The 23,146-nt window shown below is 35.2% G+C and overlaps 2 protein-coding genes across 6 annotated transcripts in view; one reads left to right on the forward strand and one right to left on the reverse strand.

Annotated features, from left to right (window-relative positions):
* Positions 1-210: 210 nt before the first annotated feature.
* Eaat2 (Excitatory amino acid transporter 2) lies at positions 211-19,848 on the forward strand. 3 transcript variants are annotated; one of them, XM_053756985.2, is made up of 11 exons: positions 211-276; positions 653-727; positions 4,693-4,848; positions 8,152-8,488; positions 9,658-9,795; positions 10,210-10,418; positions 11,056-11,227; positions 11,868-12,062; positions 13,093-13,227; positions 13,775-13,877; positions 14,513-19,848. In XM_053756985.2, the coding sequence occupies exons 3-11, from the start codon at positions 4,710-4,712 to the stop codon at positions 14,660-14,662; spliced, it is 1,578 nt and encodes a 525-aa protein (XP_053612960.1). In that variant the 5' UTR covers positions 211-276; positions 653-727; positions 4,693-4,709; the 3' UTR covers positions 14,663-19,848. The 3 variants fall into 3 exon arrangements, with proteins under 3 accessions (XP_053612960.1, XP_053612959.1, XP_053612958.1); XM_053756984.1 differs by lacking the exons at positions 211-276; positions 653-727 and adding an exon at positions 1,156-1,415; XM_053756983.2 differs by lacking the exons at positions 211-276; positions 653-727 and having other exon boundaries at positions 4,360-4,848.
* The window catches only part of ds (dachsous), a 301,443-nt gene continuing 298,135 nt past the window's right edge, over positions 19,839-23,146 (reverse strand). For all 3 annotated transcript variants that reach the window (XM_053756979.1, XM_053756980.1, XM_053756981.1), the window contains one exon: positions 19,839-23,098. In XM_053756979.1, the coding sequence (XP_053612954.1) occupies positions 20,485-23,098 (2,614 nt within the window). In that variant the 3' untranslated portion in view covers positions 19,839-20,484. The remainder of the gene's footprint in view (positions 23,099-23,146) is intronic.

Raw genomic sequence — 23,146 nt, forward strand, 5'->3', positions numbered from 1 at the left:
TGATACATTTAACTATTTATTATAATAACTTCGATATTGACGCCTTCAAGAAAAAAGTCTGTCGCTTTCTCACAAAGTCGACAACAAATTCGGAATACCAAATAATTAATTCCGTAATAAAAAAATAATCCTTTTTTACAGAATAACCCTGCTCTAATGTGTAGTGATATGATAAAAGTATACGGTTGATTTCAGATTGCGTTTGATAGTAAAACAAGCAGGTCCTGGGTGTTTTTTTATGCTAAATATTGGATCTCCTGCCTTTAAAATTCAAAGGTTGTAAGGCCGTTCCACGTTCATCCGATGAAGTCTCATCCGATTCAATATTATTTCTTTATTCGTCTGATTTATGCTATTTGCTCATTCGACCATAAAACTTCATTTAATATTAAATTAGTTGGTCATATCCTTGCTCAACCTACGTTAAGCGAGGATAGTGATCAACTAATTTATAGGTGAACCGGCAAAATTATAAAATATATGCTTTTTTGATAATGTTTTCAGTACAGAATACCGTTTTCGGATTAATAAAGAAATCGGATGATACGACAGCGGTTGAATACGGATTAACCTTTTATAATATAACAAGTACATTATGTAACTGTGTTAAATGTATATTAGTGTACCTAATTCGTTTTTTTTTTCGATTCAGTTAATAAAAATAGTGAAGCGATCGTGATTTTATAATGTGTGTTCATTAAGAGAATATTTGCAGTTAAATATAAATGTAAGTACCTCGATTTTTTTATTAATTTATCATATTTTTTATTTATGTATATACCCTAATATATACATACATATATAAAAATATCATGGTCCAACTTCAAGAACGAAAAGTTCCACAGATACATGTTCATTATCTGTGACATGTTCAAATATTAATACATTCTGATAATCCATTTCATACAAAATATGTCTGATTTCAGTTATAGAAAGGGATAGATATAGTTGTTGTGTAGAAATGTTAAGTTCTTATACAATTATAAACTTGTGTATTACCTCCGAATTATAGTTTGAGGCTAACTCAATATGTTTAATATGTCCGTATATATATATATATTTATAACTAGCACATAATAAAAGTCCAATAAGTGCCTAATGCAATAGATGATTAAAATAACCTTGATGCACATGCACAAATGCACCATGGGCAGTTGCCAACACAAAGCCGACGGCGATTGCACTCGTGTGATTAAAAAAAAACATTTCTTTTTCATTAAGAACTGTAAGAACTGGCTGAAAATAAATGTGCCGCGAAAAAAACATACTAAATTTAAAATTTTCGCGCCATTTCATAACTTTATGTGAAAATTTTTCTTCGGTGTGAATATTAATTTTATAAAAACAAAAACAAAATTGTGTGTTGTTGTTTGATACAACGTTAAATAAAACTGTCAAAATTAAACAATTAAAGGGTAAGTGTCGTCAGAATGTTTGTCTTAGATTGATTTTTCATTTCGAGTTTCATTTTTTGCAATGCAATTTTCATTTCGAGTTCTTATGGCCACATTTATATAATATCAATATGTAGTTACTTGTATTGTTTACGGTTAGTCTCGTAGAGGCTCTCCATGGTACAGGAAGTGAGACAGTCGCAAAAATTTAAAAATGTAAAAAGTAAGAACGCATACTTCTCTATTATGAAATTTTTCCATCAATAAATGCCGAAGTGACGTCATTGTGTTTGTTTCTTTAGTTAGTATATATATATATATATATATATATATATATATAAGTCTGTGTTTATAGTAGTTATAACTTAATACTTCTTTCATCTCTATATTTGTATTCACCAATCCTATCCATTAGGTTCTTATGCGACTGATATTTTGTTCCTTCATTTTATGGGAAGCCATACAATGAGAATGTATAAGAAAAACGCCTAACCTACAATACAATCAACTGCACAGTAGCCATATAGTTAATAAGTCAATACATGCTAATGATTATTGTATTAATTTTATATCTATCGATTTTTAAAAGTGTAGTGCTTACGTATAAGATAGAAGATCTTATTCATAGTTATTAAGTGTTATATTGATGTATTTAATATATAAAATCTAGGTACTTCTAGTCTATAAAATTGATACAATTCATATATTTAGTTGCACGTTTTGGCATATAAGCATACAAACTTCGCCTGCATAGCATTGTTGGCCATTGGAATTTTCACGTGATTCTACTGGTAGAATTTTTGCGACATTTCCATAGATTAATAAAGGTTTGTATACGGCAACATATCCTTGGTAATATTTGGATCAATTTTAATAGCAACACACACTGATTAAAAGGTATTATGGCATCCAAAACATAAACAGTAAAAAGTGCGCTCGTCGAAAAATTAACATTTTTTCGATGTTCATCTGCTAAACTTCATGATCACCTCTCAGTACTGAAGATATTCTCATACTGGTTCCAATAAGAGTTACGTAAGTGTTTTCGTATATTCCATATGTTGAATTCTCAATATGAGCTCTAAATTTAGATGTATCTCATTAAAAAGTTATTTTATCGTATCACATTTATTGGTACACCAAAATCCTCAAGCGACCCAACTATCAGCAACTATATTTTTACCGGCTATCGGTACTTGTATCAATCAAGTTATATTTTTTGCACCGGAACCCGTGATTGAAACTTGCTGCCTTGTAATAAGTATTATTTTCCTTCAAACAAAGTTAAATTTTGCTGCCGGACACTAGGACATACGTTGATATGAGTACCTAAAACCATAAATAGTTCTTATTGTTTTGAGTTAAGTGTTATTTTTCTTTGTATTATGTCAGTCTGTTGAAAGTTTTTTTACAATAGTACATAGTGTTATTTAATTTAAGCAATATGTATAAAACTCTTCCGTTACCGAGTGACTGACTGAAAGACAACGTTCAGCCGAAACTACTGGGTATAGGGAGCTGAAATTTAGCATGTAGGTTCTCTGGGATGTGTAGGTGAGCACTAAGAGAGGAGTCTTGGAAATTCTACCCCGAAGGGGTGAAATGGGTGAATAACTTTTATCACCAGAGTGGAACACCTGTTTTTTTCACCTGGTGATGGACAGGGAGAAGTTTGCGGAACTGACGGCCAACCTCCAGTAATGGAGAGGCACTACAAGAAGAAGAAGAAAATGAGATCATTGAAATTACCTGTGATTATCTAATCTTCTTAGTACATGCTTTGAGTTTTAACATAAAATAATACTTACATATATCTATGAAAGATCAATGATCTATTAATGCATAGTCGCAAGCGCAGATCTTTAGCACTATTTATAGCAAGCACGTGGTTAGAATGTTAAAATGTTGAATTGTACTATAGCTAGCATCAATTGGCTCTTAAATGCATTAGAAGTACTAGTGGATTTGATGATATGCTGATCAATTTATTAAATCAAGCTCGTTTATTTTCTTTTGTTTTTCAGTATTCCTTACTATGTGCTAGTTAAACCAGTTTTCAGTAGGTACTGGGCGTAGAAAGCTGAAATTTGGTTTATAGGTTCCTTGGACAGTGTAGGGCACTGAGTAGGCATTTCCTGAAATTCCCACAGGAAACGGATTTTTACTCACATACGAAGTTGTAGGCAAAAGCTAGTTATGAAATAAAACAGTAATACCTATATTTTATTAAGTGAATGGTGGTAAAAGATAACAGTTTTTATTAAATTCGTATTTAATGTTTCAACTGTCTATAGGTAGGTATTTAGTTTCACCCTACTCTTCGAATTTAACTACTATAACTTACGATGAATTGAATTTAACTACTATAACTAACTTTTGTACGAAGATACAGGTAGGCAGGCATTAGATTAAACCACTATATAATATTAGATAATTAAAAATTAAATTTCAATCGTCGACGAATGTAAACCCTAGGCAAAGACTAACTAAACTAATATAACAACTTTTTTCACCACGTGATTGTACAATCCAGCGCTTCCAAAAAGTTTACAAATAAACCTCACAGCATCGACTGCGCATGTCACGTTAGCCGGCAGATACCAACTCTATAATAAGTAATCATCATTCACAATTGTAACTAACTAACTAGTTGTGCCACCTGTAATTCTGAACTATATACACCTAATGCCCACAATTTAATAAACTATTTATAGAAAATTTAATAAAACTAAGTGAATGGGCGCAATCGATGACTGCGCGCGCAATTTAAATGGCTTCCTTGCCCTGCCTTTTATTCCGACAAATATTTCAGCAAACTTTCGTGTACATTGCGGCGTTTTCATAGTAGACAGTTAGAATATCCTTCTAAAAGAAGCAATGTATAAAGAAAATGTCGGAAAAGACAATGTTGTCAGTCTTTGAGATACTGTAGTAGTATGGCATGCCAGTAACACTTTCGGTAGTAGGTTAGTTTCCTGCGGAACACTGCGCCAGACACATCAGTGCATTTGTTATCCCAGTAACAATGACATAAACGCTTTCATATCACACTTCATTGATAAAAATATTGTATTGGCATAAGAAAAACCTAAAAAGACCTAAAAGTTAGAAAAAGAAACAAAAAACATGACAAATTAGAAAAACAAACGAAATAACGTCGCTAAAAAAACAATTGAATATTTTTTGCGAAATTTGAAAAGAGAATCAGACAAAAGAAATCCGGAAAGAACCAGATCGCGTAGGTCTGGGCTAGGCGGTCCACATAGGCCTGTAATGGAGAAAAGTGACCGTTTTTCAGAGTACCTATTTGCAAAGATGGGCCCAGGCGACGGAGGGCCGAAGACCACCGAAGACCGGTCCGCTCTCAAAGAGCCGACTGGTCTCAAGAAATGGCTGGCGGAAAACACGATGCTGGTCATCACTTTAGCTGGTGTAATTACTGGAGTTGGCATCGGTAAGTCATTAAATTATTTATTATCTATATTCTGTTCCCCATTTTTGCCCATGTCGACCATCACCTCGGATCAGGACCTAAATCTATTCCAAATTTTATCAAAATCGAACCAGCGGTTTAGAAATTAATGCGTGACTCATTTACTATGAATTTGTATGGATATTGAATCATACCAATTCTGGTATTCGCGATGTTTGTCTATAATTGAAAGTGTAACAAATCCGATAATTTCGATGGACCAAAATTTTCCAAAATGAGTTTTGATCAGGCGCTATTTCTATTAATGCTTTGTTGTGGCTGGTCTCCACATTAGTTGTTTAAAAAAAAAACATAGAAAGATCATTTAGATCCGTTCAATAGTTTTAGAGACTACCTAGCGTGTACGATTATATAGACAAACCACAGATATAAGAAGTTATATCTGTGAGATAAACCGATTTTTTAAATATATTATTTAACTATTTCAGTGTCATAGTTCACAAAAACACTATTCACCGAAAGCACGTTTCACCGAAAAATTGTTGTTCGTTTCTCTAGCCTCTACTCTGGATATGTTTGAGATAAAATAATCGGTAAATTCAGTTCTGCTTGACATTTTATTCTAGGTATAGATTTTTTAAATTATTTACTTATTTAACAATACAAACTAGATGTTGTCCGGGGCTTCGCTCCTGTATGAATTTTGAGATAAAATATAGCCTATAGCAAACTTGGATAATGTACCTTTCTAATGATGAAAGAATTTTTGAAATCGGTTCGGTAGTTTCGCAGATTACCCGCCTCAATCACACAAACTCACAAACGCTTACCACTTTATAATAATAGTATAGATAATGAAAAGAATACTTAATCGTTATTGATTTATTTATAAGCAAACACAACATACCAATTACTGTGCTCTGGATACTCACTCTATCATCTTGTGTTTACCTATGTATTTTCTCAGTCCTTAAGTGAGAATTCAGGATTCGCGTTTCTTCTTTTTCTTCCCTCCTTAGCACGGTATTCGACATGCCTAGTTGTCAGCGCATTGTTACGCATGTCATCATTGACGTCATCAAGCCAGCACGTCTTGGATATGGCGCCTCCTGCCAGGGCTAGGCAAAAAGTCATAGCCAGACATTTGCTCCCTATAATCTGTCGGTTTTCGCGAGAGGAAACTGTACCAGCACAGGCTGCTCTCCTGAAGTTTATCTAGGTACTATGGTACTCTTTATTTATTACTAACTGTTGCCTGCACTTCCGCCCGCGGTAGCCACTGTTTGACCTCGGATCATCAACTACCTGCAACTGTTTAGCCATGAAAGGTTAATAATATCATGGAAATTTTAAATATAAAATGTTTTTAATGGTTGCTTTATTATATTACAGTTCCGTAACGAATCATAACTAGAACAACAACGCGGTTTCTTAGTTCAAATTATTGCAGTCAAGGGTTAAACGTTGTGTGACAACTTCAATGAGAGGCGCGTACATTGAGCAATTGAAGACGTATACGACAATTAACTTTGAGAGGTTCAATCATTAGAGCTGATGAAGCATACAGAAAGACAGATCTTTAGGTTGAGGGCACTAAACAAAAATATAAAATAATCTAAAATATGATATATATAAAAAATGTATATCCATTTTTACGAAGTGCATCCTAAACTATGGTTTACTTACTGTCATGCCCTGCGTGCCCTACCTGCGCACTGAAGAATTATTATGACGTCACAGATAATGCCGTATCAGAAGCACCGTATTGGTCCACACAAATTTAGCCGAGTCAACACGCTAAGATGTCTTAGCGTATTGACTCGGCAGGCCATAGTCGAATATATAATATAATAGGGAGAACATTGCAAGATACTCATGCAATGTAAAACACTACCATAATTCGTTTTCGAATACATGTTTGTTAATAATTCTTATAATTATTGTCTTATCCTTAAAATTATGGTCTATTTTAGAAATTATTATGCCAAATTGAGTTTTGTCTAAATATTTTCCGTTAAATAATTTATTTCAAACGAAGAGCCTCTGTTGCCAGAACATAAAACTTGACGCTAGGTTCTGATTGCTACTTTCGGAGTTCATTAAATATGTAGTTGAATCGGTTGAATCATCAATAATATTTGACTTACCACCCGCCCCAACGTTCACGCAATGTTGAAAACTTTTCTGGTTTTAGGTATTGATTGTGTCCGTTTATACGTATTTTCGTGTTCTTTGTTGTATAAAATTGTAATTTTATGAATATGAAACTCGGTGAGAGTCGCTGGATGTATATTTATTATTGTTTTACTCAATAACTACTGTACTGATTTTGTTGTATAACTTTTACTTTACTATAAAAACTAAACAAAAATCTACTTCGATAGGAAAATAATTTGCTAAAATATAAATTATACAAATATTTTATAGGTACATAACTTAAAAATCAAATCAATGATAGTTGCACCTGACAGATGCCGGATATTATCGCTATACTTAATTGATTCCACATTATTTACGGCATGAAGAAAGAAATTGTGTAAATGAGTTAAAACGGAGAAGCCAGTCCACTGCTACAGTCGGATCATGAAGCTAAAGAGGAAGAAGAAAAACCCGCCATTATGCCAAATCGTAAAAATCTCAACGTACCGCATTGGCAATTCAATATTCTGAATGGAAAGCAGTACCTGGCACGGTGTTACGACTATTTTTAGCTAGGTCTGATGTAGGTATCGTAAGGTTCAAGGTTATTGCGGTAATGGATAGAGGTTCAGCACGAAACGATGACATTTCTGAAGACCAAGTTAGCAAATGAGCTGAAGATAATTAAATGTAGCTATGTAAAGAAATGATCGACGATGTAAAGAAAATTGCTGGTAGTAATTGGATATTTACACGTGGCATATTATATATCTACCTACATACAAAAGATAGTGAATTATATAATTTTCTTTTATCTATGTGAAGGATGGACAAACTTTTTCTTTATTATCAAATAACAACTAATAATGTGATAGCTAATTTTTATTTCGTATCTCATTCTCTTGTCAGCTGAACCACATAATACATAATAGTACAAGGCTGAGCAGAAGATTTTTTTCTTCACAATAACACTAGCTATTTGATTGTACATATAGATCTTGTTCCCTTTTCTCGCATTATATATATTTACTTGACCAATTTTCTTGAAATTCTAATTAGGACTTCGTAGTACCTACTATGATTTCTTCCAGGAAAAAGTTTCTGTTCCCGTTAAAAACTAACTCAGACAAAAACGCGGGCAAAAACTAGATAACAATAATAATTACAATTGTTTTTAAATTTCAGGCTTCGGTCTACGCCCCTACAATCTCGGCCCTGACGCTCTGATGGTCATATCATATCCTGGCGAGCTCTTCATGAGGCTTCTTAAGCTGATGATACTTCCGCTAATCATAGCCAGTCTTATAGCAGGCTCTGCGAGTCTTAATGCCAAAATGAGCGGGAAAATTGCCATCAGAACTCTGTTGTACTTCATTTTAACGTCGATGTTCAACGCTTTCCTTGGCCTTCTGCTAGCGACAGTTATTCACCCGGGTCAGCCGGAGTTGAGGGATGACGTCAGAGCGGTCGTTGAAACTAAAAGGGATCATAGCATTTTGGACAGTCTTTTAGATATTGGGAGGTAAGTGCCACTATATATTCATCATCATTCATCTCATTATAAGACCTCTCTGCCTCAAGTATTGCAGTACCATTATATGCAATGGTTGGATGTTAGTTATAATTAGGGGTAGCAATGTACCTAGCAATATATGCGAATCGTCTGCAGAGAAATGAAAATAGATTTCCTTACTTTAGAACCGACATAGAAAACCCCTGTATTCGACTTTAACAAGACCTCAAACTATTAATGCGTTTGTGCAATTTTTTCATAAGTATTTCGCTATCGAATCTATTAGAGACGCAGCCAACCAATTTTTTAAATAGTGCAATGAATTTATATCAATTAATATCAGTGAAATGAATTCATTTCAGTGAATTAACTAAAGAACTTGCCGAAACGTTGCCTCATATAGACGCATAAACTGCGTAGACTTCTTGTCGAGTCGGAATGGCTATACAATTTCAACAAATATGTGGATGCAGTTATGTATTCAATAGACAAATCGGTTACACTATTTCATATTTACTGGTTTACAAACCAGTTTAATTTAAAATAAGCTCAACTGTTATAATATTTATGTTACACATCGAAAAATATTTAAAAGATCTGCTAGGAAGCATGGGAGTTTACTCTCTTTAGTGAAATCTTCACCTCAGAATGGCCGGGTCGTGACCCCGTAACCCCACTTTTGTATTATTTTCCAGTCGAAACTAGACCACATTTCTTTCTAGCTTTTTAATATTACTGGATGTATGGCATACAGTTCCTCAAATCATTGCAGATTATTCTTGTTCTTGTAAAGAGATTGAAAGATATTTTAATGTGCCGTTTATTGTACCTAGTTTAAGACTGGACCTCAAAGGTATTGTATAAACTTTTTTTTAATGATATTTTTCTTTCTTTTACTTACCAAGTCTGAAGTTGAATTTATGAATCCTATTAACATTAAAAACATAAAGTTATCACAACTTATTTCCTAAAAATTACAGCTCTTGATTGCTAAATTGCGCTGAAAAAAATTAACATGGAAATTGCGAGCGATCCCCCTTAAAATGAAATAGAAAAATATATAATTACGAAAAATGTGTACAAATAGTTGGCATAACGCCAGACGACATTCTCTACCAGTCAATCATTAGACATTGACCAATTATACAACAGTCATTTTATAAACACACTTGTTTCAGGAACATATTCCCTGACAACATAGTCCAGGCTGCGTTTCAGCAGGCACACACAGTGTACACGGAGCCACCCAGCTTGTTCACGAGAAACTACACAGATAACGACACACTACCTGGCTTGGTGCGTGTTGTGTCCTACAGGTTGGTTACATTTTGTTTTTCTTCTTCTTCTTCGTGTCACTGCATCAGGTCTCTTAGCGTGCACGAGTCTGGGCAAGACGGCATTGTCTGCTCCAGATCTCTACACATTTTTACAAAGAACACAACAAGAAGAAGTTTGACGACCTCCGTGGCCTAATGGTTCAATATCTCGGGATCGAGATCTCGGGTTCGAACCCTGGTCAGGTAGATAGAAAACTGATATTTTTCAAATTAACCTGGATCTTGGATGTTTATCTATATAATGTACATGATATAGAATATAGTATCGTTGAATAAGAATCCCATAAGACAAGGCTCGAACTTAACTTTGGGGCTTACTCAATAACAAGAAGGTAAGTACCTAAAAAATACTTACTATACTATTTTATTAGATATTTTCGTTTCAATTTTCAGATCCGGCACGAACACTCTTGGCCTGGTATTCTTCTGTTTAGTATTTGGAAGTCTGTTAGGAACCCTCGGCGCCAAAGGCCAGGTGGTTATAGACTTCTTCCAAGCCATATTCGAGGTAATCATGAAGATGGTGACAGGAGTCATGTGGTTCACTCCTGTGGGAGTCAGCAGCGTTATTGCCGGGAAGATCTTGGGCGTTAGTAATGTCGGTGAGAATTTTAGCTTCAATATGGTTGTAATTAATTGGAATCTTTAATGGAACTTTGTCGTTGATCTAAGAATTTAGATCATAATATTAAAAGTTGATTGACACCCACCCAATTTGATTGATGATGGAACATTTTGATGTTGGTGATGATTTGTGGAATTACATTTCATAATGTAATCACTAAAATCATCTTGACTTTTTGTAAACAGACGTTTACAAGAAGAAATATGACAGATACAATATTGAATTTGTGTAGACAAATAAGTAGGTTTAATGACTGGTCTAGCTATACCATAACCTAAGTGCTGCAAAAGTTCTTTAGATATTAGATTAGCTTTATTTTTCAAGTAGGCAATTCTGGCCTTTAGGGAATATTGCTGCAGTTCAATGCTCTATAAAACTTGTAAATAATATTTTTTCCTTATTATTTATAACGAGCTGTTACTCGCGGGTTTGCCCGCGTGGATTTCTACGGATACTCTTGTATGTCCTTGTCCGTACTCCGTACTACATGTATGCAAAATTTTAGGAAGATTGGTTGAGTAGATAGAGCATGAAGAGGCAACAAATAAACTTACTTTCTCATTTATAATATCAGTAAGGATTGAATCCAAGGCAACGTCTCATAATGATTGCAGCGCAGGTGATGTCACAACTGGCGTGGTTCATCGCCACAGTAGCCGTCGGCGTATTCTTCTACCAGCTGGTGGTCATGCAACTGATCTACTTCGCGTTCTTGAAGAAGAACCCTTACAAATTCTACTGGGGGCTCTCGCAGCCTATGTTGACTGCCGCGGCCACTGCTTCTACGTAAGTACATTGAATAATCATTATTATATAGTGTGCTATTGTTAACACTGTGAATATCATGTGTGTTCCGCTTTCGCTCAGAAATTCACGCAGGCAAAGCCGCGAGCAAAAGCTAGTATTCTATAAAAGGTCATCTCACATGATGTTTTCTTCATAGGAATTTAGTGATGGTTTATGAAAACTACTAACATGAGTTAAATTAGCAACTCTTGCGGCTCAAGTAGGATTCGTACTTGGGATAGGACATTTCGATCAGAACCTGGCGTCTTAACCACTAGACCTCCTTTGCTTTATACTAACACACCGACTGGTTTACAGCGGTAGATGTTCTTGGTTTTTACTCAATTAATCGTCACTCAAAGAGAGCACGGTACTTTCACGGTACTACAAAACAACTTATATAGGCAAAAATACATTTTTGTATGTGTTTCGATAACTTTCGAACCCTTCTTGGTCTGTTTTTTTATAAAATTTAAAAGGTATTTAGGATCGAATCTGATAGAATTTTTAAGTTCGTGGCGCAACAAAATCGGTTAAAAACGGTTTTTTAAATATTCACAATTTTGTAAAAACTCATCAAAAATGAGTTGTGTTCGCGAGCTGTAAGTTCGCGGCGAACATAAAGTCCACCCTCCTCCAGCGCCGCGGCGCTGCCCGTCACGTTCCGCCGCCTGGAGGGCGCGCTGCGCACGGACCCGCGCATCACGCGCTTCGTGCTGCCCATCGGCTGCAACATCAACATGGACGGCACCGCCCTCTTCCTCGCTGTCGCCAGTGTCTTCATCTGCCAGATGAACAACATCCATTTAGGTTTCGCTCAACTTGCTACGATTTTGTAAGTAATTTTTATTGTTATATATTATACTACCTTTTGCCCACAACTAAAAATGCGTTTCCCGTGGGAATATCGGGAAATCCCTTCTTAGTGCTCCCCTACACTGTCCTAGGAACCTATGCACACGGGAAATTAATCCGCGCCCCTGTCTATCCGGGACAGTGCTCTTGACCACAGAGTTATCGAGAACATACCAGTTCGGCTGAATTAATTCACCTCTTTACGTCTTACGCCGACATACAGTATTTAATCAACATACACTGTTACAAGAAAGAAATCTTGTTTTTTGAAAACACTCAAATATCTTGACAACCTCGGTGGCGCAGTGGCAAAGTTCTTGCCGTTCGAACCGAGAGGTCCCCGGTTCGATCCCCGGTCGGGTCATGATGGAAAATGATCTTTTCTGGTCTTGGATGTTTATCTATATATGTATTTGTTATAAAATATGGTATCGTTGAGTTAGTATCCCATAACACAAGTCTCGAACTTACTTTAGGGCTAGCTCAATCTGTGTGATTTATCCTAATATATTTATTATTTATTTATCTATTTAAATCGATTTGTTATACATGTCACACATGTTTTTTAACTTATTTTTGAATATAATAATGTACTTAATAATAAAATCTCATTATTATTTACCCACTTATCTATCTATTATCGAAATTTTACTTCAAAAGCGTGCAACAATGTTACATGTCATAACTATCCTACTACAATTATAATTCTTCTCAATTATATTAATTATTCTCAATTATATAAATTATATTATTATTCTCAATTATAATTTATTCTTTCACGCAAATTCTACTGGACCTAGTATTATGAATTTTAGTACACAAGTAGAATATAAACTTGGATCACATCGGGTACTTTTTATCCCGAAATTCCCACAGGAACTAAGCGCCCCGGGCGCAGCTAGTTAATAATAACACTTTACAGTCATATTATAACTTTGAAAGTTTATTTCAAGCATAACATTTAAAGTACCTTGTTAGAGGCCTGGGACATATTTTGGTGTGTCTTCCAGCCTGACGTCAACCGCAGCGTCAGTGTCGTCGGCGTCAGTGCCGTCCGCCGCGATGGTGCTGCTGCTGGTCGTGCTGGCGGCCGTCGACGCTCCCACACACGATGTGTCGCTACTCTTCACCGTTGATTGGCTTGTGTAAGTTTGTACACCAATCTGACTCATGTAATATGTAGTATTGTTACTTATTTATTGATATAAATAAAAAAAAAAAATCAACTTGGGGTAAAAATACATTTTTTTGATTAAGTAAATTTTCTTTGTTGTGTATACAGGGTTACTGGTATCTATATTATTTTGACATATTTTGTTCTGCGACTTTTGTCTAATCGTGATGAATACAAACATTTTCCTTTTTTTAAAATTTTAATGTCGTTTCTATAAAACATCAACTCTATGTTCGATTCCGCTACATAACGCCACTGTACTGTCTCGTGTCGCTCGGCTATTACATAGAGTTAAGACGTGTAGAATTGCAAATTAGATTGAATTATTTTTTATATGAAAAATCACGAAAAGTTTTAGAATAAAAGTTTGCTTGTTTTGATGTACCCAAGTAGCCGCGAGGGTTTCCGTATGCTGAGCTCCAAACTTCAATTCGAAGATGGCACCCCATGATGATGAAGTAGTCTTTAGGAGGTTTTGCGTTTGATACCAGTAACCCTGTAGAGGCTTGTGTGTGCAGCGACCGGATACGTACCACGAACAACATGCTGGGCGATTGTTACGCGGCGGCCGTCGTCGAGTTCCTCTCCAAGAATGAGCTTATGGCCTGCGACGCCGTCTCCGTGAGTTTTTTGCTTGCTCAACACATTATTCATTCATCTCCATTCAAGAAATGTTTTCTGTATCAATTTTTTCCGCGCACGATTCCAGAATTTTATTCATCTTGTTATTAATTTTTTAAAATTAATTAATCATTTGTTACATGTGTAACAGAAACCCATTGCCTTTTGTAAACCCAATTATTGTAAACACAATTACTGCTAAAATATAAATTTCTCAAAATCTTAAATCATAAAATATAAATTTTAGCAGTAACATTGACATGATTTTGAGAGCCATTTAAATGAGGCATTACAAATGGTTGATTTTACAAGAATGAAAAGCCACTTCGTAGGTATTTTACAATATAAGCGTTATAGTAAACATTACAGTTTATCAGATCCAAAATGGTTAATGAGTTTCGGACCTTGTTACAAAGGTCCGTGGTCCCAAATAAAAAAGGTATGTGCGCGTTTAATACCTGTTGTTTAATATAAAAAATAGGAGGCCTTTGCCCACCAGTGGGACACTAAATACAGGCTATAAAAAAAGTGATTAATCAATGATTTTTTATATAAAAGCTCGCTTTAATTTGTTGTAGAAAACAAGCGGGATTAGAGAGATGATAGACAGATAAATTCTCAATATTTCGTTCCAGGATCCGATTCAAGCTTGCCTTGCGCCGACCCCTAACACTGAAGTGGATATCGGCATTGTGACCCCAAAGAGGTCAATTTGCGATGAAGTTATCATCGACATGCATTTACACAATAACGACAATCACTGCAACAACGTTAAGCGAATTTAGCTCTAACTGCTTTTCTTTAAGCGTCCATCGGTCAGCCATAGATATGAGTATGTATGGATATGTTGTAAGGGAATTTGACTTTTACGCAAAATCTAAATATTCCTGTCAGAGCACCGATTACAAAACATCAAAACTATACTAATTATAACTAATTTGTAACGCGAAAGTAAGTTTGTTTGTTATATCTTCACGCTTTATCTACTCACCAATATTAGTTATATTTTATCATGTTCTTGAAATTTGTAATACATGTTGTAAAATAGGCGCTCAAAATAAGAGAGGGGAATCGCTTGTAACTAGAGTATACCTATTTACGGGATGGCGGTTGGAAGCGAACAGAACGTGGCGGCAATTGGCAATTCCGCGTACAATGTATTAGTTTAATCACTATTAGTGACGTATGATGAACTATGTGGACACAATGCAAATATTTAATCAATTTATAACTTAACAAGACGTCTGGTCTAGTTACTCGTACTGAGAAGGATATTATTATGTATCCTTAAAAAATGCTGAAGCTGAAAAAAATGGGAACAACTAGTAATTTATAATTCGTAAAAAATTTGTGTCGAAAATTATCAAGATTTTTTTCGTTGTAATTTACTTCTACTGAGTCGCGACACGCAGCGGGAAACAGGAAATTGAACTGTAGCGGGAGCTAGGTGATTATGCTCGACCGCCAGCGCAGGGAAGATCTTCCCGCCAGGCTAGGTGTTGCGCCTGGGGAACCACACGGCTCCGACGGTGTCATGTCGGAGGTTGTATTTATGCTTTCAATCGAAAACGCACTGTCTGCGCGGTCTAGGCTTGTTAGCTTCTAGTAGCGAATCGACCGTAGTGCCATCTGTCCGTAGAGTCGAGGATCACTTGTGTGGCTTATTATTTGTTGCGTTTCGTCGGCTTTTTACATCTACGCCGTTGTGCATGTGGCGTGGTAGATGTCGCCACAGAACTAAAGATGAGAAAAAGTCCAAATTTGAATCATATATGTTTACCAGTCTTACAGAGTACGCGATAAATAATTTACTAAGATTATGCTATGAAATTCACGCGGGCGAAGCCGCGGGCAAAAGCTAGAAGACTAATAAAAATATTTTAAAAATAAAATCACGATGAGGAAAGAAGCGTCACGTCCATTATGTAATATTAGATAGGTACTATATCCTTCTTTCTTTTGAATAAATGTAACTACAATCATATGTTAATCTGGTAAGTTGTTACGTAGGTAATAAGTATACAGGTTTATGTACTTGCACCATTAACCCTAGCGGGATTAAACATCAATGTTCTTAAGGGTTTTGATAATTCGTTACATTTATTTTATACATCAATTTAGAAGATATACCTACAAGATTGTTGGTATTACAAATTAATCCTGTATACTTTTATAATAATAGTATTTTTTTATTTTGATATATCACAATATATGTGAGGCACGTCTATAGTCATCCTTGACACTTCGTAAGTATGTCCATTAATTAGTTTTATTCATTAAAAATAACAAACTACACGAATACTCACAAAAATACAGCAGTTTTCACTTTAAAACATTTTTTAAGGAGGTTGCAAAACACACGTGCTGCCAGCTCGCATCTCGACACACTACCGAATGAAACAGATAAATACGAGAATTGTACTAAATAAAGCGGGTAGATAAAAAAGGAATCGGTTTGAGTTAAATCGCATTACTACGATGTGCATTGGTTATTCTACGTTTAAAAAAAACTATAGCCAACATATAGTTAAATCTATATACATATAACAATATTAAATTAAAAGAAATAAAATTTAATTTAATATTTTTATATGAATAACAGAGAAAGTAGAAAATAAGTCGTTTTAAGTTTAAATCACACTATTAGTGCATAGGTTTACACTTGATATATGCAATATTACCTACAATAATGTGTACGTGTACGTGTATGGACAAAATGTCTTATAAATATTTAAATATCCTCTCATTGAACCCATTATATTAAAGCGCTTAGTCCACCAAACGCCACATTTTTATTAAATTCTTATAATTCTTAGCGAATGAAAAATAAGTGGCCACCGTTTTTAATTTAGTCAACTGTGACTACATAAACTATGCTTTGTAATATTTTTTATATACATACAAATAGTGTTACATCATTTTGTAAAGATCATTTTTTTTTATTTAAAATAAATTAATAAAATGTAGAACGCTTGTGTGCAATGTTGACTGTGCAACTTCAATTATCAGATTTTTTAAAATTTAAATTATACTATGAAAGGGTTATTAAACATTACCAAGAGTATCTTTTTATTAATCCGTAGATACTAATAGAAACAAAAGTCTGTCACGCTTTCACGGCTAAACGCTGGGCCGATTTTGATAAAACTTCCAACAATATGGGTTGTTAACATAAGTTAAAGAGCCATAATAGATAAGACCATGGAATTAGTAGGTACTGTTCTACGAAGTACTTACTAAATCCATGGCTTTCCATGGATTTAGTACCTAATAATCAAATCCCGATATATTGCCGGTGATTACCTAATGAGTATTTATGAAGTTGGCACTGACAGTTTCAGTTCACTGTTGTGTATGCCACTACTTGTCACTAGATGTCGGTAGGTAGTCGTAAAGTCTTATCAGATGCCTTTAGGCGTGAATAAAATCTGACACTAAAACTGACAAAAACACACTTGAAAAGCCAATTGGATATAATCATCATCATATCGAGTGTGTTATTCCTAACACTGGTGTCAGATTTTATTCAAGTCGCCTAAAGACATCTAACATGACTTTTACGACTACTTACCGCCATCTAGTGGCAGGTAATCGCATACAGACTAGTGAACTAAACTGTCCACCAGTGTGCAGGTTCGCGATGTTTTCCTTTGATGTTTATTGGATATAATATCTATATAGCCATGCTTTTTTTTTAATGGATGTCCACTAAAAGTGACTGAAACGAGTATTAATTAGTATGTATGCAAGTCAATAAATTGACTTCCTATTTTAAGTAACAAGTGGCTTTATGTAGTATTAAAGTAGGTAATGAAATAATACATTAATTCTCATAATAATCCATACTTATAACATACGTAATCAACATAATCGTCTGCGATTAATAAAATTAAGGGCAAGTTCACTGCATACTGATAAAGTATCCGATACATTAGGCTATAAATATGTTTTGTCTCGCTCTGTCAATGTCAAATTTGGCAAAGTGCGAGTGACAAAACATGATTTTTCAATTTTTTATGAATCTAGGGGTTAGATTACAAAAATTATCATAAATTCTGTAGTAACATATGGAATACTATGCGTAAAAAATTTTCACAAACTTAGTTCACAAGTGTTTTGAATAGGGCTAACTGGCAAAAACTCCAGGCAGATTTATCTAGCTGTTAGTTTATCTGTCAGTTTACTAATATTTTATCAGAAAGTAGTGAAATGGGCCCAACAAAAACTATATTTATATGGTTTAAAATGAAATTATGTCACAAAATGTACATTCAGAATATACCATTACAAGTTACATTCAAATCACTTTAGCTTGTGTCTCAATACTACTAATATTAAAATGCGAAAATTTGTGATGATGTATGTGTGTGTGTTTGTTACTCTTTCACGCAAAATCTACTGGACCGATTGTTATGAAACTCGGTACACGGATAGAATATAACCTGAAATAACACATATGGTACTTTTTCTCCCGAATTTCCCACGGGAGCGAAGCCCCAGGGCGCAGCTAGTAATAATATATGAATGCACTTGTAACTTTTTTAGCTATTACTGGGCACTTACTATAATCTCTTAATGCGATCCAGTTATCTGCATCGTATATTCGTAACATCAAGTTAATTTTTAATATCAATGCGAATAATTTCAGGTTCCCAATTGAATCATTCTGTAAAAGTTGATAGTGAGGAAATCCGCAAAGTGGTTGACAGTTCAAGTTCACTAATGTGTATGTATGCGACTACTTAGTCGTAAAAGTCATGTCAGATGCCTTTAGGCGACTTTTTGCAACAACACACTTGGAAAGAAATGAAGAAATTTATAGTCCAGCTGTAAACTAAATTTAAGCTGTGTAATGAAAAATAAATCTGTGAAGTCAAATATTTGGCGAAAGATAGATTAGAATTAATACTTTTACCACATTTTTATAACCATGTTAAATAAAAGTTACTATAGTTATGTACGCACTGTGTTCGTCACATTTCATACATACGTGATTGTTTACACGATAGTTAGATATAAGCATTCAAAAATGGTTGCTATATAGGGACGACACAATAATATGAAATGCGCGATGGATTTTAAAAGAATTTTCTGGAAAATTCTTTTAAAGACTACCTTCAATTATTATCAGTATAAAGAATAATGTATGTACGTTTTTTAATGATTTAGTAGTAAAGTGAGCAAAATGAATGTTGATTCCAGGCGTATCTATGGATTGCATACGCAGCTTGCAATCCAATAACACTAGTCTCGAATTTTCTTTGAGGACAATTCAATCAGTGTATTATATCCATATATTTATTTATCAATAGAACAACACAAATTAAAAAAAACCCCGAGAACGGCTGAACTGATTTTCATGAAACATGGCTAAGAACACTTGGGATAAAAATATTTATGACACAAAAAAACTAAACGAAAATAGGTTCATCCGTTTGGGAGTTACGATGCCACAGATACACAGACACGTTAAACTTATAACACCGCTCTTTTTGTGTCGGGGGTTAAAAATGGCCTATAATATAGGTATTACGTAAGCAATCCACATATATATTGGAATCATGTGTAAGAATTTAGTAACAACATTACTGTGATGGGTTCGAATTGTTCAATTGTTGATATTTAACATGAAGCTTGAAGGGAACCGATCCCATCTTTTGTTAATTTATAAAATTGTTAATGAAAACGTCAATGATGTAATGACAATTAAGATAATTTATAAATTATATTTGTCTGATAGCGTTTCATTATCAATATTGATTTTTATTTTTTACATGTGTCACTCCAGATTTGTGTAAAATATTAACAACGATCGACTCAGGAATGTGATAAGATGGAATAGTGTGTCCTTTTTCCACATCACGTGGAATTTAATCAGTAGATTTAGATACATCTGTGATACTTTGTAATTTTCACGTTCACACAATGTGGACACTGCGATGAAATAAAAACTAGTGATAATAATTTTCAATTGTTTATTTTTTATAAACACCTCCTGACAGTCTTTACTTAGACATAATTATAGACAGACATATTTACAACGTTCGATATTACTATAGTACCAGTTTAAGTTTTGTCTATCGAACAAACTACACATTTTCGATACTTACACGAAAATCACAGTACAATCATATAAATAAAAAAAAGATTTATACAAATCATACAAAAGGCACTATTCGAAAGGCAGAATTTGTGACTGCATTTTATAAAAATACGTCGTTTTGTAATAAAGCTTACAAATAAATTGCAATATCTAAAAATATTCTTATAGCTTAGAGTAAAGCTGATTCGTTTGTTCTAAAAAATATAACATGGCAGTCTTCATTTTTATATTTTACAAGGCACTAAATATAATTGCTAAATCTATTTACATTAAAGTTACAACCCGAATGAAGACTATATAATTATTTACAGTTACCGTAAAAATCGGTAATAAGCGCTTAATACATCACTTTGAGCACGATCAGGCAGTTCAGTATTTCAATGCACAAAATGAAAAATAGAATTAGATATACTATGCCGATCAAATCGACAGATAATAAATAGCTACCAATACTTATGGGCAAAATAGTCGTCGCATATGTACAATATCCTAGTTTAATAATTTTCATATTCTCATGGTGGGGTGTGGTGGTTTCCGAGTAGCGGGCGCGGGCGGCAGGCCGGGCCCCACGAGCGGGGACATGGACGGTGACCGCGTCGCCAGCGGGGACAAGGACGGGGAAAACGATGGAGACATCGCGGCCGCAGCGGAAAACCCGCCAGGAGCGTCATGACTAATTGGTGACCTAGGCAATAAGTGCTGCGGCTGTCTACAAGACAACGAAGGAGCTGGACAACTTCTAGGGGCAACTGTAGTCAGTAATGGTGGAGGGACACTTTTACCACCCGACATCGACGTGCCTTTACTTTTTGCACTAGAAGCTCCACTGTTCCCACTTTGCAAAGAAACGGCATCGTCTTTCAGTCGCGCTATTTCAGAAAATACGTGAGCCAAAGGCTGATATTGTGGCCCCCAATCTAATAAGTAGTCCCAATTATAACTACCAGTCAGTTCTTCTTCTGAATGCACTATCGAACTAAGACTTCCCGTCATAGATGGCCCTGCTGTGGGAACAGCAGTGTTGTCTCCAGGTGCACTAGGGAATGCTCCCAAGGCCATGGCCCTATCAACTGCAGCACTGGTCTCGTCAGCACTACTGGCCCTTTCGCTTCCAGTTACTTCATTCAATTTTGCGTATATAAGGTTCGTGATATCGTTCTCGTGGCCAGCATCTTCATCAAACATGTGCATAGTATCAATAGTACTATGATGGAGCATTGTGTCTTTGTTACCAATATTTTCTGAACATCTCCTTGACGACGTAGAAGCTCCCCCACCAGTTCCTGTGTCAACTATTCCAAGTCTAGCTAAATATTCTTGAGTATTGTGGACGGACACGTCTGATAGGTTATCGTCATCTACGCCATTAGATTGCCTATGCATTCCTGATTCTCTGAGAGGTCCTTCATTTATCATTCTTATTTCCTCATCTTCGCCATCTTCTCCATCCTCTGCAGATCCTCGACCACTAGAGCCTGACTGATCAGATCCGGAGAGTTCGGAAGTAGTTGCCGCTCCAGAATTGGAACTTGCTGTATGAGGACCATAAGGGGGAATCTCATCATATTTAGGAGGAGCAAACTGATTGGCATTTACGGGTCCTGTATTTCTAATTGGAATAGTATCAAATGCACTTGGATCAACATAACTGTTAGTTGCACCAACACCTTCAGAATTCAATCCTGGTTTATTAATTTTCTTATGTCTTTTGTTTTTCATATGCAAGAACAAGAATGCTGCTGCAAATATTATAATAATGAATATAAAAGCAATCACCAATCCAAGTGCCCAATCTGAAAGACCTCCACTTGAAGCAGCAGCTTCGTTAATTTGATTTATATCTGATACGACTGCCAATGGATCAAGTAAAATTTCAACCGCAGTTTTGTTAGTCAGTGACCCTTGCCTTCCGGAGCTAGCAGTTACGACAAGACTTATAGATTTATCTGTACCAAAAAGGTTTGAAACCGATTCCACTCTCTTTTTCAAAATAATTACACCAGTGGTCCTATTGATTTTGAAGTAGGAGTGCGAAGTTGACAGTTGATATACGATTCTCCCATCAATGCCTTTGTCTCTATCAGTGGCTGTAGTTTGTCCAATCATATATCCAGTTGGTAAAGGACCTGATTTTGGTATTCCAAAATTATAAGTTTTTTGTGTAAATTGAGGATAAAATTCATCCCGGCTTTCTATATCGATTCTTACTTTTACAGTAGAACTTCTGCCACCAATATCGGAAGCTTTAATAGAAAATTCGTATTTGTTTTTCTGTTCGTAGTCAAAAACTACGTTGGTGTTCACAAGTCCAGATACGGGATCAATTTGAAACATTTTCCATGAATCATCATTTCGGTTATATTTTGAAGGGGCTATTGAATAATTTAATTTTCCATACCGGCCTTTATCTAAGTCAGTGGCTCTTGCAATAAAGACAGAGGTACCAACTCGTTCATTTTCTCCAATAGTTTCAAAATATTCGTTTACAGGGAATGTCGGCGTGTTGTCATTTTCATCGATTATATCAACTTTTACATATGCATTATTACATAATGATGGGTTGCCTTGATCGCAAGCTAAAATTATAAGTTTGTATACGGTATTACCAACATCATAATCAAGAGTTTTATTTACAGACAATAATCCACTTGTAGGATGTATATAAAATAGCCTTTCGTCATCTCCAGAAGTGATGTTATAGACAATAACTGAGTTGGGTGTGCCGTATAGATCGGCATCTGTAGCAGACAGTTGAGTGAGAGAATGGCCAATACTGACATCTTCACTAACAGACAATTCTACGTCATTTGTGGAAAATATAGGAGGATTATCATTAGAATCAGCTACAGTTACAAATATGGTGATTGAAGTTTTATTTTGACTGTACGATATTATTTTTCCCTGTTCTATAGCGGCTAAACCTAGTACGTAAGAATCTTGATTTTCTCTGTCAATTTTATTCACTAGGATGAGTGCTCCATCGGCGTTGACATCAAAACTATCGCCTTCGTTACCACTAACGATGTGGAAGTTAAGATTGTATTTCTTGAGGACATCATTGATGCCACCGATCTGAAGCAGGGATGTACCTTTTTCTGTATCTTCATTGACTGTAATCCTGAAATAGAAATTAACATGTCTCATTAACAAAATTGAAATATTAAAA

Source organism: Plodia interpunctella, chromosome 16 (genome assembly GCF_027563975.2).
Source record: "Plodia interpunctella isolate USDA-ARS_2022_Savannah chromosome 16, ilPloInte3.2, whole genome shotgun sequence".
Taxonomy (NCBI): domain Eukaryota; kingdom Metazoa; phylum Arthropoda; class Insecta; order Lepidoptera; family Pyralidae; genus Plodia; species Plodia interpunctella.

Bases quoted from the DNA above. Each gene is read 5' to 3' on its own strand.
- Eaat2 (XM_053756983.2), top strand. From the start codon at position 4,668: ATGGAGAAAAGTGACCGTTTTTCAGAGTACCTATTTGCAAAGATGGGC. The intron at 10,419-11,055 runs GTGAGAATTTTA...TAATGATTGCAG, and splicing joins CTTGGGCGTTAGTAATGTCG to CGCAGGTGATGTCACAACTG. The intron at 13,228-13,774 runs GTAAGTTTGTAC...TTGTGTGTGCAG, and splicing joins TTCACCGTTGATTGGCTTGT to CGACCGGATACGTACCACGA.